The sequence below is a fragment of the Sorex araneus genome, chromosome 2 (assembly GCF_027595985.1).
Source record: "Sorex araneus isolate mSorAra2 chromosome 2, mSorAra2.pri, whole genome shotgun sequence".
Lineage (NCBI taxonomy): Eukaryota > Metazoa > Chordata > Mammalia > Eulipotyphla > Soricidae > Sorex > Sorex araneus.
Window position 1 is genome coordinate 197,410,889 of NC_073303.1, and position 16,042 is coordinate 197,426,930.

Consider the following 16,042-nt stretch of genomic DNA (forward strand, 5'->3'; position numbering starts at 1 on the left):
ACTGTAATTCATATGAGTTGAAAAAGGTCAGATTATAATTCGCTTGTCTGAGAAGCTTATAGATCCCTAAGTCTCATAAATAAAATAAAATTTGAGGGTCCGGAGCGATATTACAGTGGGTAGGGTATTTGCCTTGCACTCAACTGACCCAGGTTCAATCCCTGGCATCCCATATGGTCCCTCAGTAACCCCTGAGCATCGCTGGGTAGGGCCCCAAAATTCCACAGAAAAACAATAAAATAAAATTTTACCCAAAATGTTCTTTTCCATGTCATTGATTATTAGTATTCTTCGTTTGATTTTGGGTTTTATGTTTTTTCCAGGAACTATTATTTTTATCCAGATTTTAGTATTTTGAGGTTTTACCTCAACGGCCCTCTTGAAAATAAAAGCTTTGGAACAAATAAACTCTTTCATTTCCTTAATGAAAGACTTACGGCTGTTGTAGGCTAGAATCTGATTAATCAAAAACTTGTGAAACGGTTTAATGTCTTGCTCTTTTTGTTTATTTTTTGCATTTGGTCTCCAGAAAAAAAAAAGTTTCAGAGCTGATGAGATAGTACCAGGGTTAAGGCTGGTAAGATTTGGGTTTGATCACATAAGGTTCCCTGACCACCTCCGTGAGTCACCTGAGCACTGAGGCAGGAGTAAGCACTGATGGCTGGAAATCTCTCACTCCCCAGATTTTATTTATTTATTTATTTATGTTTTGTTATAGCTGTGTTATCAATTAAAAAAATTTCAAATAGGGGTTGGTTGGTTTCTTCTTGTGTCTTTGAAACTTGCCTTTGTCTTTTTTTTTTTTTTGCTCAGTCTTGGTTGTTTGCAGGGGGCTTGATTGCTCCATTGTCATGAAGGTGCAGACTGGGAAAGGAGAGGAAAAGGAAAGCTGGAAACTTATTCTCACCTGGCCCCCTGCCCCCCTCACCTGGCCCCCTGCCTCTCTCACCTGGCTCCAACCCTCTCACTCCTCCCCCACCTCTTTCCTCTGTGGACTGCCAGCAGGAGTGAAGGACACAAATTCCAAGTGCCACCAGGGGACGTGCTGACAGCCTGGCCTGACAGTGACCGCTCACCACTGGCCGTTCCTGACCTGTCCCCTTCTCACCTCTGTCCCCTGCCACCACCCCTCCCCCCATAGCCAACCCTGCTGCTAAAGCCTGTCCCTCTTGAGGGGACATCAGAGGACAGTTGGGACAGTTCCTGCAGCTTCCTGAGGCGCACCACATGACTCCCTTCCTTGAACGTTTGGGTCACACCAGGTACTGCTAGGGGAACCCCCGGGGGTGCAGGGATGGACCCTGGGTCCACCATGGGCAGGGCTATTTGCTCTTCCGCACAGTTTTTAAAATCTTGGCCTGTGAATGGCAGTGCCCAGGATGGGTCACTTGGTGGCCCTGCCCACTGGTATTGATCAGGTCCCCTGTAGGCTAGGCCCTGACAGTTCTTTTGTCCCTTTATCTCTTGGCTTTTCTCTGAATTTCAAAGGACCTTTGTGTACATTGTGCTTTCATGTGTAATCTGCCAGCCACTTGCTGCTTTTTTTGTTGTTGTCTCAGGCAGCCTGGGAGTGGAATTTGGTGTAACCTCCTACTTCAGGGCCTGCAGTATTCCCCTCTCCACTTTTCCAGGCCTTTCTGTTATAGAGAAGGAAGGGACCTGGGAGGGAGGGAGGGAAGGAGGGAGAGGGAGTGAGGGGGAAAGGAAGGAAGTGAGGGAGGAAGAAAGGGAAGGAAGGAAAGAATGAAGGAAAGAAGAAAGGAAGGATACAGATTCATTTTTTCCCCCTGAAGGCTTTCTAATTTAAGGGGGGGGGAATGGGTGGGACTGTGGGTATTGTTTTTCTGAGTCCTTTCCATTTTTATTCTACACTGGGAGATGGGGGGACATGGATAAAATAATACCTAAAACCACATCTTCCCAAATATCAGGATCATGATATGAATAAACGTGTATTACACATTTTTTTAAAAAAAATGGTTGTGTAGGGTTTCCTCTTTCCCCAAGAGAGAGTACAGCACGCAGGGGCATTTGCTTCTCATGCTTCCCACCCAGGTTTGACCCTTGGCATCTCATCTAGTTTCCCCAAACCTTGGCAGGAGTAACCCCTGAGCCCTGCGGGGTATGACCCCCAAACAATAAAACCACCAGAATGTTTCTCGTGGGACTGGAGAAATAGAACAGGGGCCGAGGGACACGTCTGAACACTGTTTACTTCCCAGCACCCCATATTGTCCCCTAGCACTGCCAGGGATGATCCCTGGGACACAGACCCCACCCCCATTGCTGGGTGTAGCTCAGACAGCACCCCATCCTCCCAAATGTCTCTCGGGCATATTTTTCCCCATCCTGGTAGGTTTAGATCTATTCCTTTCCCCACTTCCTGATAATTTGTCCTTTCCTCGCTTCTCAATGTCTCATTAAGGCCAAATTTGTAGAAATGTGACATTTCTGTATTTGACATTTCCTCCCTTTTCTATGAGGCTATTAGCCTAAACTATAATCTTTTAAAAAAAAAGTTTTTTTAGGGGGACAGGCCCATATCAGGCACTGTTGAAGGCTTACTTCTGACCCTACTCAGATTACTCCTAGTACCAGGGATTGAATTTGAATTCGTGGCACGCAAGGGAAGGGCTCTACCCACTGGACCATCTTGCTGGCCCCTAGAAGCAATCTATTGAGCAGCTTTAAAATACGCTTAAACTGTGGGAATATAAGAAGCATAATATGAGACCAATACCCAAGCACAGTAGAAGCAAGGGTCAGGAGGATTGATCCACAGATAAAAGTGGGCCACAAGTGGGGTGGGTGGGAGCAGTTTGGGTAGAGAAGGGACCAGTGTGAGTTGGAAATGATTCACCCTGGACAAGAACCAAATGCTGAAAGGAGGTAAAGGGACAAACATGAGATCCTGTCAGTACCTATGTGCAAACCATGAGCCCCAGAAGGAAAGAGAGAAGGAGAGTGCCTGCCATAGAGGCAGGTTGGGGTGGGGGTTGGGGTGGGGGTCGGGGTTGGGGATGGTGCGGGAAGGGAAACTGGGGGCATTGATGGTGGGAAATGTACACTGGTGAGGGGTGGAACATTCTATGACTGAAACCCAATCATGAACAACTTGGTAACTGTGTCTCACGATGATTCAATTAAAAAAAATTAAAAAGAAAAATGAACTATCTTCTAGCGCCATTTGAAAAACACACTTAAAGGGGCCAGAGTGATAGTACAGTGGGTAGGGCTGTTGCCTCGCACACAACCAGCTGGTGTGGTCCGTGATACCCCATAGGGTTCCCTGAGCACAGCCTGCCCCCAAAAACAAACACAGAAGGGAAAGAAAGTCGTGTGTAAGTGAATTCTAAGTCCGTTTACCTTCGTATCGGAGAAGTCGATTTCAAGTCAGTGGATCTGAATTTGGGAAAGGCCAGGGTGAGCTGGGTTTGAGCTCCAGGCAGGTGGCAGATGGAAGTCAGTTTTCAAGGCTATTTCTTCACCTCTCTGGTCTCTAAGCCAGATTCGCTGCCAGCCCACATGTTACTGTCTCAGCCGACAGCTGCCCAAATGCTTGCAGAGCAGAAGGAACGCTAATCATTCCCAAACCTGTGTTCTGGGTAGGGCTGGAGCAATAGCACAGTGAGTAGGGCATTCGCCTTTTTCACACGGCTGACCCGTGTTCGATTCCTCCACCCCTCTCGGAGAGCCCGGCAAGCTACCGAGAGTATCGCGCCCATGCAGCAGAGCCTGGCAAGCTACCCGTGGCGTATTCGATATGCCAAAAACAGTAACAATAAGTCTCACAATGAGAGACGTTACTGGTGCCCGCTCGAACAAATCAATGAGCAACGGGATGACAGTGTTCTGTGTAAACTTGATTCCTTCGCTGAAAGTGTGTTCTTTTCGGTGGGGAGGGGACCATGCCCAAAGGTGCTCAGGGATCACTCCCGGCAGTGCTCAGGGGACCCTATGGGGTGCTGGGGATTAAGCCCAGGCTGACTGAGATGAGCAGATGCCTTCCCCGCTGTACTGTCGCTCTGGCCCTGAGAGTTTGCTCTAATATGATAATGAGGTGCCTGGGGCCCTCAATCATAACCTGGACTGTTGGGTGTTTGAGTAGAGTCTCCCCCGACACACGCACCAATCATTTATCTAACAGTTAGAAGAATCCCATCCCCGGCTTGTAAGACCTTTCGGAGATGGTGATCGATAATGAAGTGAAAAACCAGTATGTTCTCAGTCTCCTTTTGGACCTTAACTCCCCAGTCTTTGGGGCTGGAGCGATAGCACAGTGGGGAAGGTGTTTGCCTTGCACGAGGACAACCCAGGATCGGTCCCCAGCATCCCATATGGTCCCCTGAACGCTGCCAGGAGTAATTCCTGAGTGCGTGTACTAGGAGTAACCCCTGTGCATTGCCGGGTGTGACCCAAAAAGAAAAAAAAAGAAAAGTCCCCAATCCTAAACTCTCTCTGTGTAGATTCGGTAGCAGTTCATAAGTACATCAGTTGCATATGGGGAAGAGTTGCTTTTTTTGTGAATTAATATAGATTTGAATCACCTTAAAATTTTTTTGCCCCCTTTTAATTAAAAAAAATGAAACTGTTTTGAAACCATCAACAACAACAAATTTTTTTTTTTGTGGGGGGGCGGGGCACGTTCAGTAGACCATATGGGATACCAGGGATCGAACCCGGGTCAGCTGCGTGCAAGGCGAGGGAGTGCTTTACCCGTTCTCATCATCAGTGAGTGGGCTGGCCCCAGTCATCCATGAGTTTGAAAGGAGAGTAGGCACATTTATTTGAAAGCCTGTTTCAGACTCTTTACTTTTGGCGTTTGAGCCACTCTGGCGCTGTGGGTGTGCTTTCTGCTCAGGGTGTGGACCAAGCTGTGACAGAGATTGAACCCAAGCCCCCTGAGGGTGCAGTCTATGGCACCGGGGAAACCTTAGCAGTGTTGTCCGCACGCAAGGCCAGTGCTTAACCCTTGCACCTGCTCCCTCTCCCTTAACTGTAACTTAGCTTTCCTTGACGCGGTTTGGCTTTGAGTTGGAAAATCATGGCATGTACGCGGTTAAACCCAACTATACTAAGGGTTACTCCTGGCTCTGCACTCAGGAATTACTCCTGGCAGCTCTTGGGGGACTGTATGGGATGCCGGGGATTGAACCTGGGTCAGCTGCATGCAAGGCAAATGCCCTCCCCGCTGTGCTATCACTCAGGCTCACTTTGTTGATGTTTTAAATTTTTAGTTATTTTTCCTTTTTTTTTTTTTGCTTTTATACTTTTATTTATTTTTAAATTTTTTTTTAATTGAATCGCAGTAAGATACACAGTTACAAAGTTACTCTTCCCCCCTCCCCCTCTCTTGCTCCTTTTACCTGCAGGTGAGCCTCCCTCCCCTAACCTTGCTGTGAAACCGATTGGATGGTAAAAATTTTCTGCCTGGGGCTTCTGACTTACGCTTGTCCCTGTGATCTGGGCTTACTCCTGTCTCTGGCAGTGCTCACCACATGTGGTTCTAGGGATTTAAAATGTGTTCAGCCATGTATTATCTCTCCAACCTATATTCCTTCTTTCTTTGTAAAATAAATAAAAGGTGCTTTTTTAAAAGATTTTTTTTTAAAAAAAAAAACCACATGTGACTCTTTAGTTCCATTTGCTGACTGCTGACACTGGAGGAAGCTTTCCTTTTTGTGAGTATAAGTAAAGGTTCCCTGGACTCAGATGGCAAAAGCCAAGCTTAAGGCCACCTTCAGTTTCCTCCCTTTGCTCTGAAGGGAGGGGAATAAAAGCACAGGTTTGTTTCTTCCTCCTTTTGTTTGCCAGTGTGGAGCTGCACCCCCTCACTCCGGCCACCCCCCCACTCCAACTCCCCACCCCTCTCCACCTCTGTTGGTTTACCAGGCCACCTGCTTTGGCCTGGTATATTTTTATATGTGTATTTCTCTCTCTCGCAGTGCCAGGGATTGAACCCAGGTTACATGCATGCTGGGCTTGTGCTTTTCCAAGGGACCACATCCCCAGTCCTGCCTCCCACTTTCCGTTTATTTTTTTGTTATTTTGGGGCCACCCCTGGTGGACTGTGGAGATGCACCGTGTAATGCTGGGGCTCTAGTATGCAGAGTATGTGCCCCAGCCCTTTGGGCTCCTCCCTAGGCCTCCCCTTTTGTTTTGGAGACACGCCCTTCGCTCAGGGGAGCACTGAGTGGTCGGTCGAATGGGCTTTCAGCAAAGCTCTGCCCTTGGAGAATTTCTCTGATGACGTTTTATTGGGACTGGAGCAATAGCACAGCGGGTAGGGTGTTTGCCTTGCACGCGGCCGACCCCAGGTTTGATTCCTCCATCCCTCTCGGAGAGCCCAGCAAGCTATCGTGGCATATTGGATATGCCAAAAACAGTAACAACAAGTCTTACAATGGAGACGTTACTGGTGCCTGCTCAAGCAAATAGATGAATAATGGGACGACAGTGCTACATTTTTTTTTCCTTTTTGCTTTTTGGGTCACACCCAGCGATGCTCAGGGGTTACTGCTGGCTCTGCACTCAGGAATTACTCCTGGCGGCACTGGGGGACCATATGGAATTACTCCAGGTGGCTCTGGGGGGCCATATGGGATGCTGGGGATCGAACCTAGGGCACGTGCAAGGCAAACGCCCTACCTGCTGTACTATAGTGTATTCTAGCTTCGGACCAACAACATTAAATTCTTAATCCTGAAAGTATGGGGATTTCCCCAGACCCAGAAAACACCTTGAGTCTTAGATTTAGTGACTTGTATGAGCTATTTTGGTTTCCATATTGTACGGTGGGATGGTAACATTCAACCCAGGGGTGTCAATAGGGTTAAATTTGCTATGGTGGCCATTTAGTTCATGTTTAGTTAATTGTTCTTTGTTGTTGACATGTCTCTCTACACATTTTTTTTGTTTTGGGGGGGTGTCACACCCAGTGGTGCTCAGGAGCTGTCCTGAAATTCAGTGCCGTGGGACCTGGGCGTTGCTGGGGGCTAAACTCAAGCCTCCTATGTGCAAAGCCAGCGCCCTAGAGCTGAAGAGGTTGAACAGTGAGGAAGGCATTTGTCTCTGCAGGTGGCTAACCCTGGCTTAGATTTCTGGTACCACATAGGGTTCCCTGAGCACCCCCAGGAATGACCTCGGAGCACAGGGGCAAGAGTAAGCCCTGAGCACAGTGACCCAAAAGCCAGCAAAAAAGAAGGGCAAAAACCATATACCCTGGCCCATTGAGCTATCTCCCTGGCTCATGATTTTCTTCTTATTTTATTTTGGGGCACACCCACTGATGCTCAGGGCACACCCCTGACTGTATAAGCAGGAATTATTCCTGGTGGTACTCAGAGGACCCTATGGGATGCCGTTGATTGAACCCTGATCGGTCATGTGCAAGGCAAGTGCCCTACTATCTTCACTACCCTCCCTTTGTACTATCTCTCCAACTCCTATAGATGGCTTTTATTCCCTATAACTAATTCCTCTGTCCCCAGTTTTATTAAGGTATGACTGAGGAATATTTAGGAGAGACAGTGTGATAATTTAATTGATAAACACATTGCGCAGTTAGTAACTTGTTTTCTGTGTGTATGTGTGTGTGTGTGTGTGTGAGTGTGTGTGTGTGTGTGTGTGTGTGTGTGTGTGTGTGTGGTTTGAAGATGTGAGATGTGTCATCCTCTCAAATTCCGAGTACACAGTGGATCGTTACTAACTATAGTCTCCACACAGCACATCAGATCCCCTGAGTTAATTCATCTGACAGCGGAGAGTTGGATCCTTTGGCTGGCTTCTCGTTCTCTCAGCCTCCAGTGCCGGGCAAGCGCTGTTCCACTTTCTGGTTCTGCGAGTTAGATGTTTCGGAGTCCACATAGAGCTGAGATCTTAGAGTATTTGTTTTTGTGTGTGTCTGACATATCTCACTTAACAGGATGCCTGTAGGCTCATTCATACCAAACTGGCACAAGTTTCATCTTTTTAATTATTTTTTAAAAATCTATTTATTTTGATTTTAGGGCCACACACACCCAGCGATGCTCAGGGGTTGCTCTTGGCCCCGTGCTCAGAAATTAACTCCTGACAGTACTCGGGGGACCATATGGGATGCCAGGATTGAACCCAGGTCAGCCACATGCAAGGCAAAGGCCCTACCCACTGTAATATTGTACCAGCCCCTTCGTTTTGATTTTAATAATAAAAAGCAAAACATCTGAATGAAGCGTGGCAGTAGAATTAATCCTGCTACATTTGTTCTGACCACTTGTCCACAGGCATATAGATTATTTCTGCTAACTATAGCATTGTGGCTATTGTGAATAATACAGTAGAGACCTTAGAACTCATCTGCCTCTCTGAGTTCTGCTTCTGTGCATGTGTCCGGAAACAGGGTTGCTGGATTACCTGAGAGTTCTGTTTCCATGTTTTAGGGACCTCAGATACTGTTTTCCTTAGTGGAAGTGTCTTTCCTTCCCGCCCACGGTGACTGGGCTCCTTCTTCCCCACACCCACCCCAGTGCCTGACATCTCTTCTCTCATCACAACTCTCCTGACACTTGCAGGTGAGCGCTCATGGGAGCTCGGGTCTGAATTTCCCTGCAGATCCCCGGTGTTGAACTCTGGGTCATGTATCCCTTAGACGTTTGCATTTTTTTTTTTTTTTTTAAAGATACTCAGCCCCATTGCCAGTTTTCTAACTAGGTTATCCCTATTGTTATTTTCTTTGGGGGGGGGTGGGGGCACATCTGGTGATGCTCAGGGCCTACTCCCAGCTCTGTGCTCGGGGATTTCTCCTTGTTGTACCCTGGGACCTTGCAATGCCAGGATAGAAGAACCTGGGTCTCCAGCATGCAAAGCATGTGCTCCAGCCCCTGGGGGCTAAGTCTCTCTCTCTCTCTCTCTCTCTCTCTCTCTCTCTCTCTCTCTCTCTCTCTCTCTCTCTCTCTCTCTCTCTCCCCACACACACACTTCACCATCTCCCTCCCTCCCTCCCTCCCTCCCTCCCTCCTTCTCTCTCCTACCCTCTCTCTGTGTCTCCCTCTCTCTTACTCTCTTACTCTTTTTCACTCTTCCCTCCTCCCTCTCCATCTTCCTCCCTCCATCTGTCCCTTTCTCTCTCCCTCTCTTCCCTCTCCCCCCTTCTTTCTTTCTGGTCTCCTCCTCGTTTATTTTGCTGCTGGCTTGTATGAGTTCATTGTGAACTCCTGAATAGCAGGGGGATGCCAGTAAGTCTTCAAGTGAAGGCAGTGCCTTGGTTTTGCCATAATGTAAACCATTATCTCTGACTCTGAGATTCAAGATGACATTTAAAGGAGATAAGAGGCAAGCCCTTTTAAGGACTTAGGAACAAGCTTTGAAAGACATTCTTGAGAATTGAACCGGGAGATAAAAATCATGGACCCAGCCTGCTTGACCAATATAACTTGTTTTTGCCATGGGAAGAACATTTTCCCACTTAAGTAAGCTCAGAGAGGAATTGATACCATGATTATAAGGAAAGAAAAGTGAGAACATTAGCTATGTTAATGTTCAGTTTATGTTCAGAAAGCTAAGCCACTTTAGCTCACCAGCATTCTTGGGTCTCCAAAGTTGGCCAAGTCTTAAAAAAAAAAAAAATAAGCTGTCATTTAAATAGAAAGGCTTTAGTACCATTTTTGGTCAAATAGCCTTACGTTAGAGGTGGAGGGACTGATGTTTTTGTCTTCTACATCATTCTGTATTTGTGCATTATATCTGCTTTAGTTTTTAGCTGTGGTGTGAGTGCAGACTCAGCCTCTTATCTGCAGAGCCTTTAGGATTTCCCTCCGACTCTCGACGATGTTTTCTTTTTCTTTTTTTTTCTTTCTCTTTGGGTCACACCCAGTGTTGCACAGGGGTTACTTCTGGCTCATGCACTCAGGAATTACTCCTGGCGGTGCTCGGGGGAACCATATGGGATGCTGGGAATCGAACCCGGGTCAGCCCTATGCAAGGCAAATGCCCTACCCGCTGTGCTATCGCTCCAGCCCTCTCACTGCTGTTTTCTCACATGAATCCTATGTGGAGCCTGAGGGTTCTTCCCCAGACTTCTAATACATTCAAATTGGTTCGCTTTTATTTTTTTTAATGGGCCACGCCTGGAAGTGCTCAGGGCTTACTCCTGGCTCTGTGCTCAGGGCTTACTCATGGTGGTGCTTAGCGGGTCATACGAGGTGCTGGGGATTGAACACAGGTTGGCCATATGCAAGGCCAAGGCCCTACTGTTACTATCTCTGGCCTAATAGCAAGCTTTTGGAAGTTTTGTTTGTTTGTTTGTTTTTCTTTTTGGGTCATACCTATCAATGCACAGGGGTTACTCCTGGCTCTGCACTCAGGAATCACTCCTGGCGGTGCTCAGGGGACCATATGGGATGCTGGGAGTAGGACCCGGGTCGGCCGCGTGCAAGGCAAACACCCTACCCGCTGTGCTATCACTTCAGCCCCACTTTTGGAAATTTCCAGCTGTGACAGGGATGGAGAGCCACCCGGTGAGCTGAGCAGAGGCTTTGCATGTAGAGGCCTGGGTGTTTATCCCTGGCACCACATGGTCCCCTGAGCACTGATTTAGGAGTAGTCTCAAATTCCCCCTCCCGTCCCCCCAGTAACAGTCATAAAGCAAAACTGATATTTGGGGTGGGGGGTGGGGAGAAATCCCACAGATTGGAATATGAAACTGAGTTTTGAAGGACTGTCATAAGTATTTCTAAAATTTTTACATTGGGTGATTTAATGCTCATTCTAATTTACGTGTGTTGACCCTTTTGTTAAATTACGCAGAAGGAAATATATTTGGTTTGGCTTCATTTTTAGTAAGGGGAGAGAACTGGCTTGGTTGTACCTGAGTAGCTCACAAACGAAAATATATGGTTGGGACATTGGGCTTGTGTCGGGTCCTGAGAAGTCGTCGGTCCTCAGGGTCTGTGGAAGGGGAACCCTGGCTGTGGGTGTTGGCTGTCTCTACTCACATTCAGCTTGGACTCACCCAAAGCAGAGTGGTCCTCAGCCTTCCTTCTCTCCGACTTGCGTCTTCTTCCTCTAACGGGGGACGGGAACATTAAACCTGTCCCACGGGGCAGTGATGACAGAGGAAAGACATATCATCCTTGAGCACTGTGCGGGCCAAGCACCAAGTGTTCATTTTTACACACGTGGTCTAGTATGATCGAGACAGACCTGCGTGCAGTGACGGGGGTATCATGGGTTGTCCTGGACTAATGGGTCATTTACCAGACTGAAACCAGTTCTTTTTTTGTCCCAGTCCCCAAACCTAGCTCTACAAGTGGCAGAAAATGAATGGGCTGACGGATGGCCACTTGAATTGAAATTTTTATTTCTAGAACTAGACCCTTGCTCTGGCGTGGGTGTTTTAGAATTTATTTTTTAATTTAATGTTTGTTTTGTTTTTGTTTTTGTTTTTGTTTGGGGGCTTTACCCAGTCCTGCTCAGGGGTTACTCCTGGCTCTGCACTTAGGAATTACTCCTGGTGGTGCTCTCAGGACCACATATGATAAGCCGGGGATCGAGCCCGAGTCAGCTGCGTGCAAGACCATCGCCCTCCCCACTATACTATCTCTCCTGGTTGTTGGTGTTTTGGTGGTTCAGAAACATGTCAGTCTGTTGGAGGAGTGGTGTTTTCATAATCTTCAGTGTTCCTTTTCCATTGCAGGCGACGATTAGCAAGGTAAAAGTGACAGAACCATGGCTCAGTTCCCAGCACCTTTTGGAGGTAAGATTGCAGAGACTTTCCTCTTTTTTTAGAGTATTGTATAACGATTCTTTGAATTACGGTACGACACATTTCAGTGATAAACAAAAGGAGAATGCAGAAGATAACCAGCCTTTCCTTGGTATGCCCAGCTGATCAATTACCAGTTCATGGCCAATGATTATGTGAATTGAGTATTCTTCTGCAGCAACTATTTTTGGGGGGGGGGCCACACCAGTGATGCTCAGGGATGACTCCTGACTCTGAGCTCAGGAGTCACTCCTGGCGGTGTTCAGGGGATCATGTGGGATGCCGGAGATCGAACCCGGGTTGGCTGCCTGTAAGGCAAGCACCCTACCTGCTGTACTATCTCCCCCACCCCATATCACATCATTTTATCCACAGATATTTTACAATGTGTCTAAAAGGAGAATACTTGTAAAGGCATCACTGTGAACCGTGATCACACCTAAAAAAATTTATAGTAATTCTTAATGTGCTTCATTCTCAAGTCACTGATAAAATTGCCCCAAGAACCTTTAGACCCTTTTTGGGGTGTGGTTTGTCCAAATCAGGATCCCGCTGCTTTTAGTACTTATGCCTCCTCATTACCGACCTCTCTTTATCCTGTTTTTGCTGTTGATTGCTGTTGACAGTAGACAAATGACTGTTGTTGTTTATTCTTTGCTTCTTCTGAGTGAAGCATGGCATTGTTCTGCTTGAGTTTTATCTGTCTCAAACATTGAGAGCTGCATGGTCTGTCTTTCCTAGGTCATTTTCTCTCTCTTTTTTTTAATTTAATTTAATTTTTTTAATTGAATCACCATGTGGAAAATAACAATGCTTTCATGCTTAAGTCTCAGTTATATAATGCTGAAACAACCATCCCTTCACCAGTGCACATATTCCACCACCAAAAAAACCCCAGTATACCTCCCATCTCCCCCCTCTCCTTCCCTCCCCCCCAACTGATAAATTTCACTTTACTTTGGTTACATTCAACATTTCGACAAAAAACTCACTATTACTGTTAGGAGTTCCCCACTAGAATCAGACCTGCTGTGAAGAGATATGAGGTCGCGCGGCCACAATAGCGGTCACGCAGTTTTGGATTTCTGTATTTTAGCAACTAAGTCCAGGGAAATTTCTTCTGGAAATAGAATCATTGCAAGCTTGTATCTCTCATTAGTGGTCCTCATAATATGGCAGTCGCCATGCCCATCCCCCTCCCGGCAAGGAAAAGGCGAGAGAGAAAAACCTTTCCCCTCTTGGGCAGGCATGGGGCCTCGGCTTAGTTCTCAGTCTGGAGACATTTTGCAAGGAGCTGCCGGTATCAAAAGTAGTTTAGCTGGCCTCTGGAATCATGCTCGTGCAGCTGCAGAGAGGCTGCACACGTGCAGCCCCCGGGATCACATCTTGGTGGAGAGTGGGGTCATTTTCTCTTAATACCGTTTTTTTTCCTTTTTTTTCTTTTTTGGGGTCTCACCCAGCGATGCTTAGGGGTATTCGTGGCTCTGCACTCAGGAATTACTCCTGGCGGTGCTCGGTGGGGCCATATGGGATGCTGGGGATGGAACCCAGGTCGGCCGTGTGCAAGGCAAACACCCTACCTGCTGTGCTATTGCTCTGACCCCTCCCTTAATACTTTCAGGAGTGCATTAAATATTGTTTGTGCTTCCTGGCCAAGTTATTGTCTTTATTTGTTATCTTCCCTGCTAACATTCACTCTTGATAGTTATCTGATTCTGTCCTTGCCCCCTGGCCTGGATCGATAGCATAGCGGTAGGGCGTTTGCCTTTCACACAGCCGACCTGTGTTCGATTCCTCCGCCCCTCTCGGAGAGCCCAGCAAGCTACTGAGAGTACCACGCCCGCACGGCAGAGCCTGGCAAGCTACCTGTGGTGTATTCGATATGCCAAAACCCAGTAACAATAAGTCTCACAATGAGAGACGTTACTGGTGCCCGCTTGAACAAATCGATGAGCAACGGGATGACAGTGACAGTGACAGTCCTTGCCCCGAGAATCAGGGTACACAGAGCCCCATCCCTCAGCTTACAGCTCTGAGGGTCCCCATGGGGATTTGGTGAAGTTTGCGAAGGTTTCCCCATAGCTTCAAGAGGGTATATGAATCCTTCATAGAGGTTGCAGGCGTATCAGGCCTGTGGGATCTGTGTCCCCTCTGGGGACCTGGGGCGCATTGTGCAGAGTCCCCTGGTGGAGGAGTCCCACCTCACCGGTCATGGCTGTGCCAGCCCCGTAGACAGGGCAGGTGAGGTGTTTAGACGTTTTGATTTGGTGCTGGACACTTTTCACGATCTGTGTGAAGCATCTATGTTGCCTGTGGAATAACCAAATTTTGCAAAGTTTCTGTCATCTAACCCTGGGCAAATGTGTGTATGAGGGGTGGGGGTGGGGGTACTACTAAAGGGAGGAGAGCCTTCAGAATCCAGACATCAGGTCAGCCTCAGCAGCAGAAATGGGGAACCCGAGTCCTATCACCTTTGGGTTCCCGTGTTTGGGGTGGGGGGAGCAGTAGCACAGCTCGTTAGAGCACTCACTGGCCCGTTCTCGGTGTGCGCTTACCACTACACTCAAGTATTTGAGTTCTAAGGACATTTTTGAATCAACATGGTCAGTGGAAGAATGTAAAAATGTGTCTGTTTGAGGGGTGTGATGTTACCACCCCACTGCCTGCTGCCAAGATGCCCAATACAGTAACGCCATGTGACTTGGACCAGGCAGTGCTCGGGGCCACCAGGGACATTCCCAGTGGTATTGGGTAGGGGGGCGGGGGGAAGGTCGCTTAGGGTACAGATATCAGACTCAGCCTTAGGCATTCAAGGGCATGTGCTCCAGCCTTATGAGCTATCTCAGTTGCCCACGTACCCTAAACTGTTTTTATTTTATTACAATAAAATAATGGGATTATATTTTTTTGGGGATTTGGGTTTGTCTTTGGTTTGGGGGCCACACCCAGTCTTGCTCAAGCGTTGCTCCTGGTTCTCCACTTGGGGCTTATTCCTGGCAGGGGTCAGGGGACCATATATTGGTGTCAGGATGGAACCAGGCCAGCTGCATGCAAGGCAAGTGCCCTACCCACTGTCCTGTTGCTCCAGCCCCTCCTATAGATTTTTTATACAAAGAATTTATACCATTTTTGTTTGTTTCATTTTGTCTTGAGGCCACACCCAGCAGTACCTAGGGGTTACTCCTAGCTCTGTGCTCAGAAATTACTCCTGGTGGTGCTTGGGTGGGGCATACGGGATGCGGGGGATTGAACCTGTGTTGGCTGTGTGTAAGGCAAGCACTCTACCTGCTATACTATTGCTCCAGCCCCCAGTTTCTTTTTCTTTTGTCTTACTCTTAATTTTCCAACTTCAGATAACATTGGCAACATCCTAAAATATGACGGAAAACAGCGCGTGTCAGTGCTTTTTATTTTTCCCTCCCTGAATAATTATTTCTTTCCTTGGCTTGTAGGCAGCCTGGACATCTGGGCCATCACCGTAGAGGAGAGAGCGAAGCACGATCAGCAGTTCCACAGTTTAAAGCCAATATCTGGATTTATTACTGGTAATTGGCATCCGTATTTTCCATTTTCCTTCTCAGTGGTGTGTATATTCTTGGAACATGTATCACGCAGAGCTAAGGTGGGCATATAGGATCACCAACTGTTTTCTTTCCCTATTTTGGCTTAGTCTATTTTTTTTTATAATTGGCTTTCCCATAGAGGCATTCAGACCTAGTTTGCAATCCTTTCTGGATGCCAGGCCACTAAGTTTCTGGTATCCACGAATGGGAGCCGGCCAGGACCATGTTTGTTAATGGAGACGAGGCAGCAGTGCCTAAGTTTGATCTTGACCCGGCTTGGGACGCCTGTACAAATGAATGTCTTTTAAAGATAGGGTGGGGGTGGGGAGGAAGAATTGTCTTGTTGTTAGAGCTGGTTTTTGTTCTTGGACTTCTCTGTTATCTTTCCTGTTAGATTACATTTCAGGAAGTTGCTTCAGGGAAAGAGGGTCCAGATATCCTGGGAACTTGTTTTTGTGTGTGTTCCCCTCCCAGCCTTCCATATTGTTGTTATGATTCCGGGTTGGAGTGGGCCCCCTGACTCCCGAACAGTCCACATGGCGCCCGGGGGCCGCTTCCTGTGACGGGTTGGTCAACTGGTTCCATTCTTCCAGGCTCAGACCTCAAAAGGTGACACTGCTCAGGCACAGCAGTGCCTGGGGCCGGATGGTGAGCGGGAGTAAACTTGGGGCCCCACACGCACAAGGCCTGGACCCCTGACCCCTGAGCCAGCTCCTTGAACCCTCATAGTTCTCTT

The 16,042-nt window shown here is 47.5% G+C and overlaps 1 protein-coding gene across 5 annotated transcripts in view; it reads left to right on the top strand.

Annotated features, from left to right (window-relative positions):
• Nucleotides 1-16,042, top strand: part of ITSN1 (intersectin 1) — a 214,279-nt gene that overhangs the window by 52,053 nt on the left and 146,184 nt on the right. For all 5 annotated transcript variants that reach the window (XM_055125812.1, XM_055125811.1, XM_055125810.1 and 2 more), the window contains 2 exons: nucleotides 11,675-11,734; nucleotides 15,196-15,288. In XM_055125812.1, coding sequence (XP_054981787.1) covers nucleotides 11,707-11,734; nucleotides 15,196-15,288 — 121 coding nt within the window. In that variant the 5' untranslated portion in view covers nucleotides 11,675-11,706. The remainder of the gene's footprint in view (nucleotides 1-11,674; nucleotides 11,735-15,195; nucleotides 15,289-16,042) is intronic.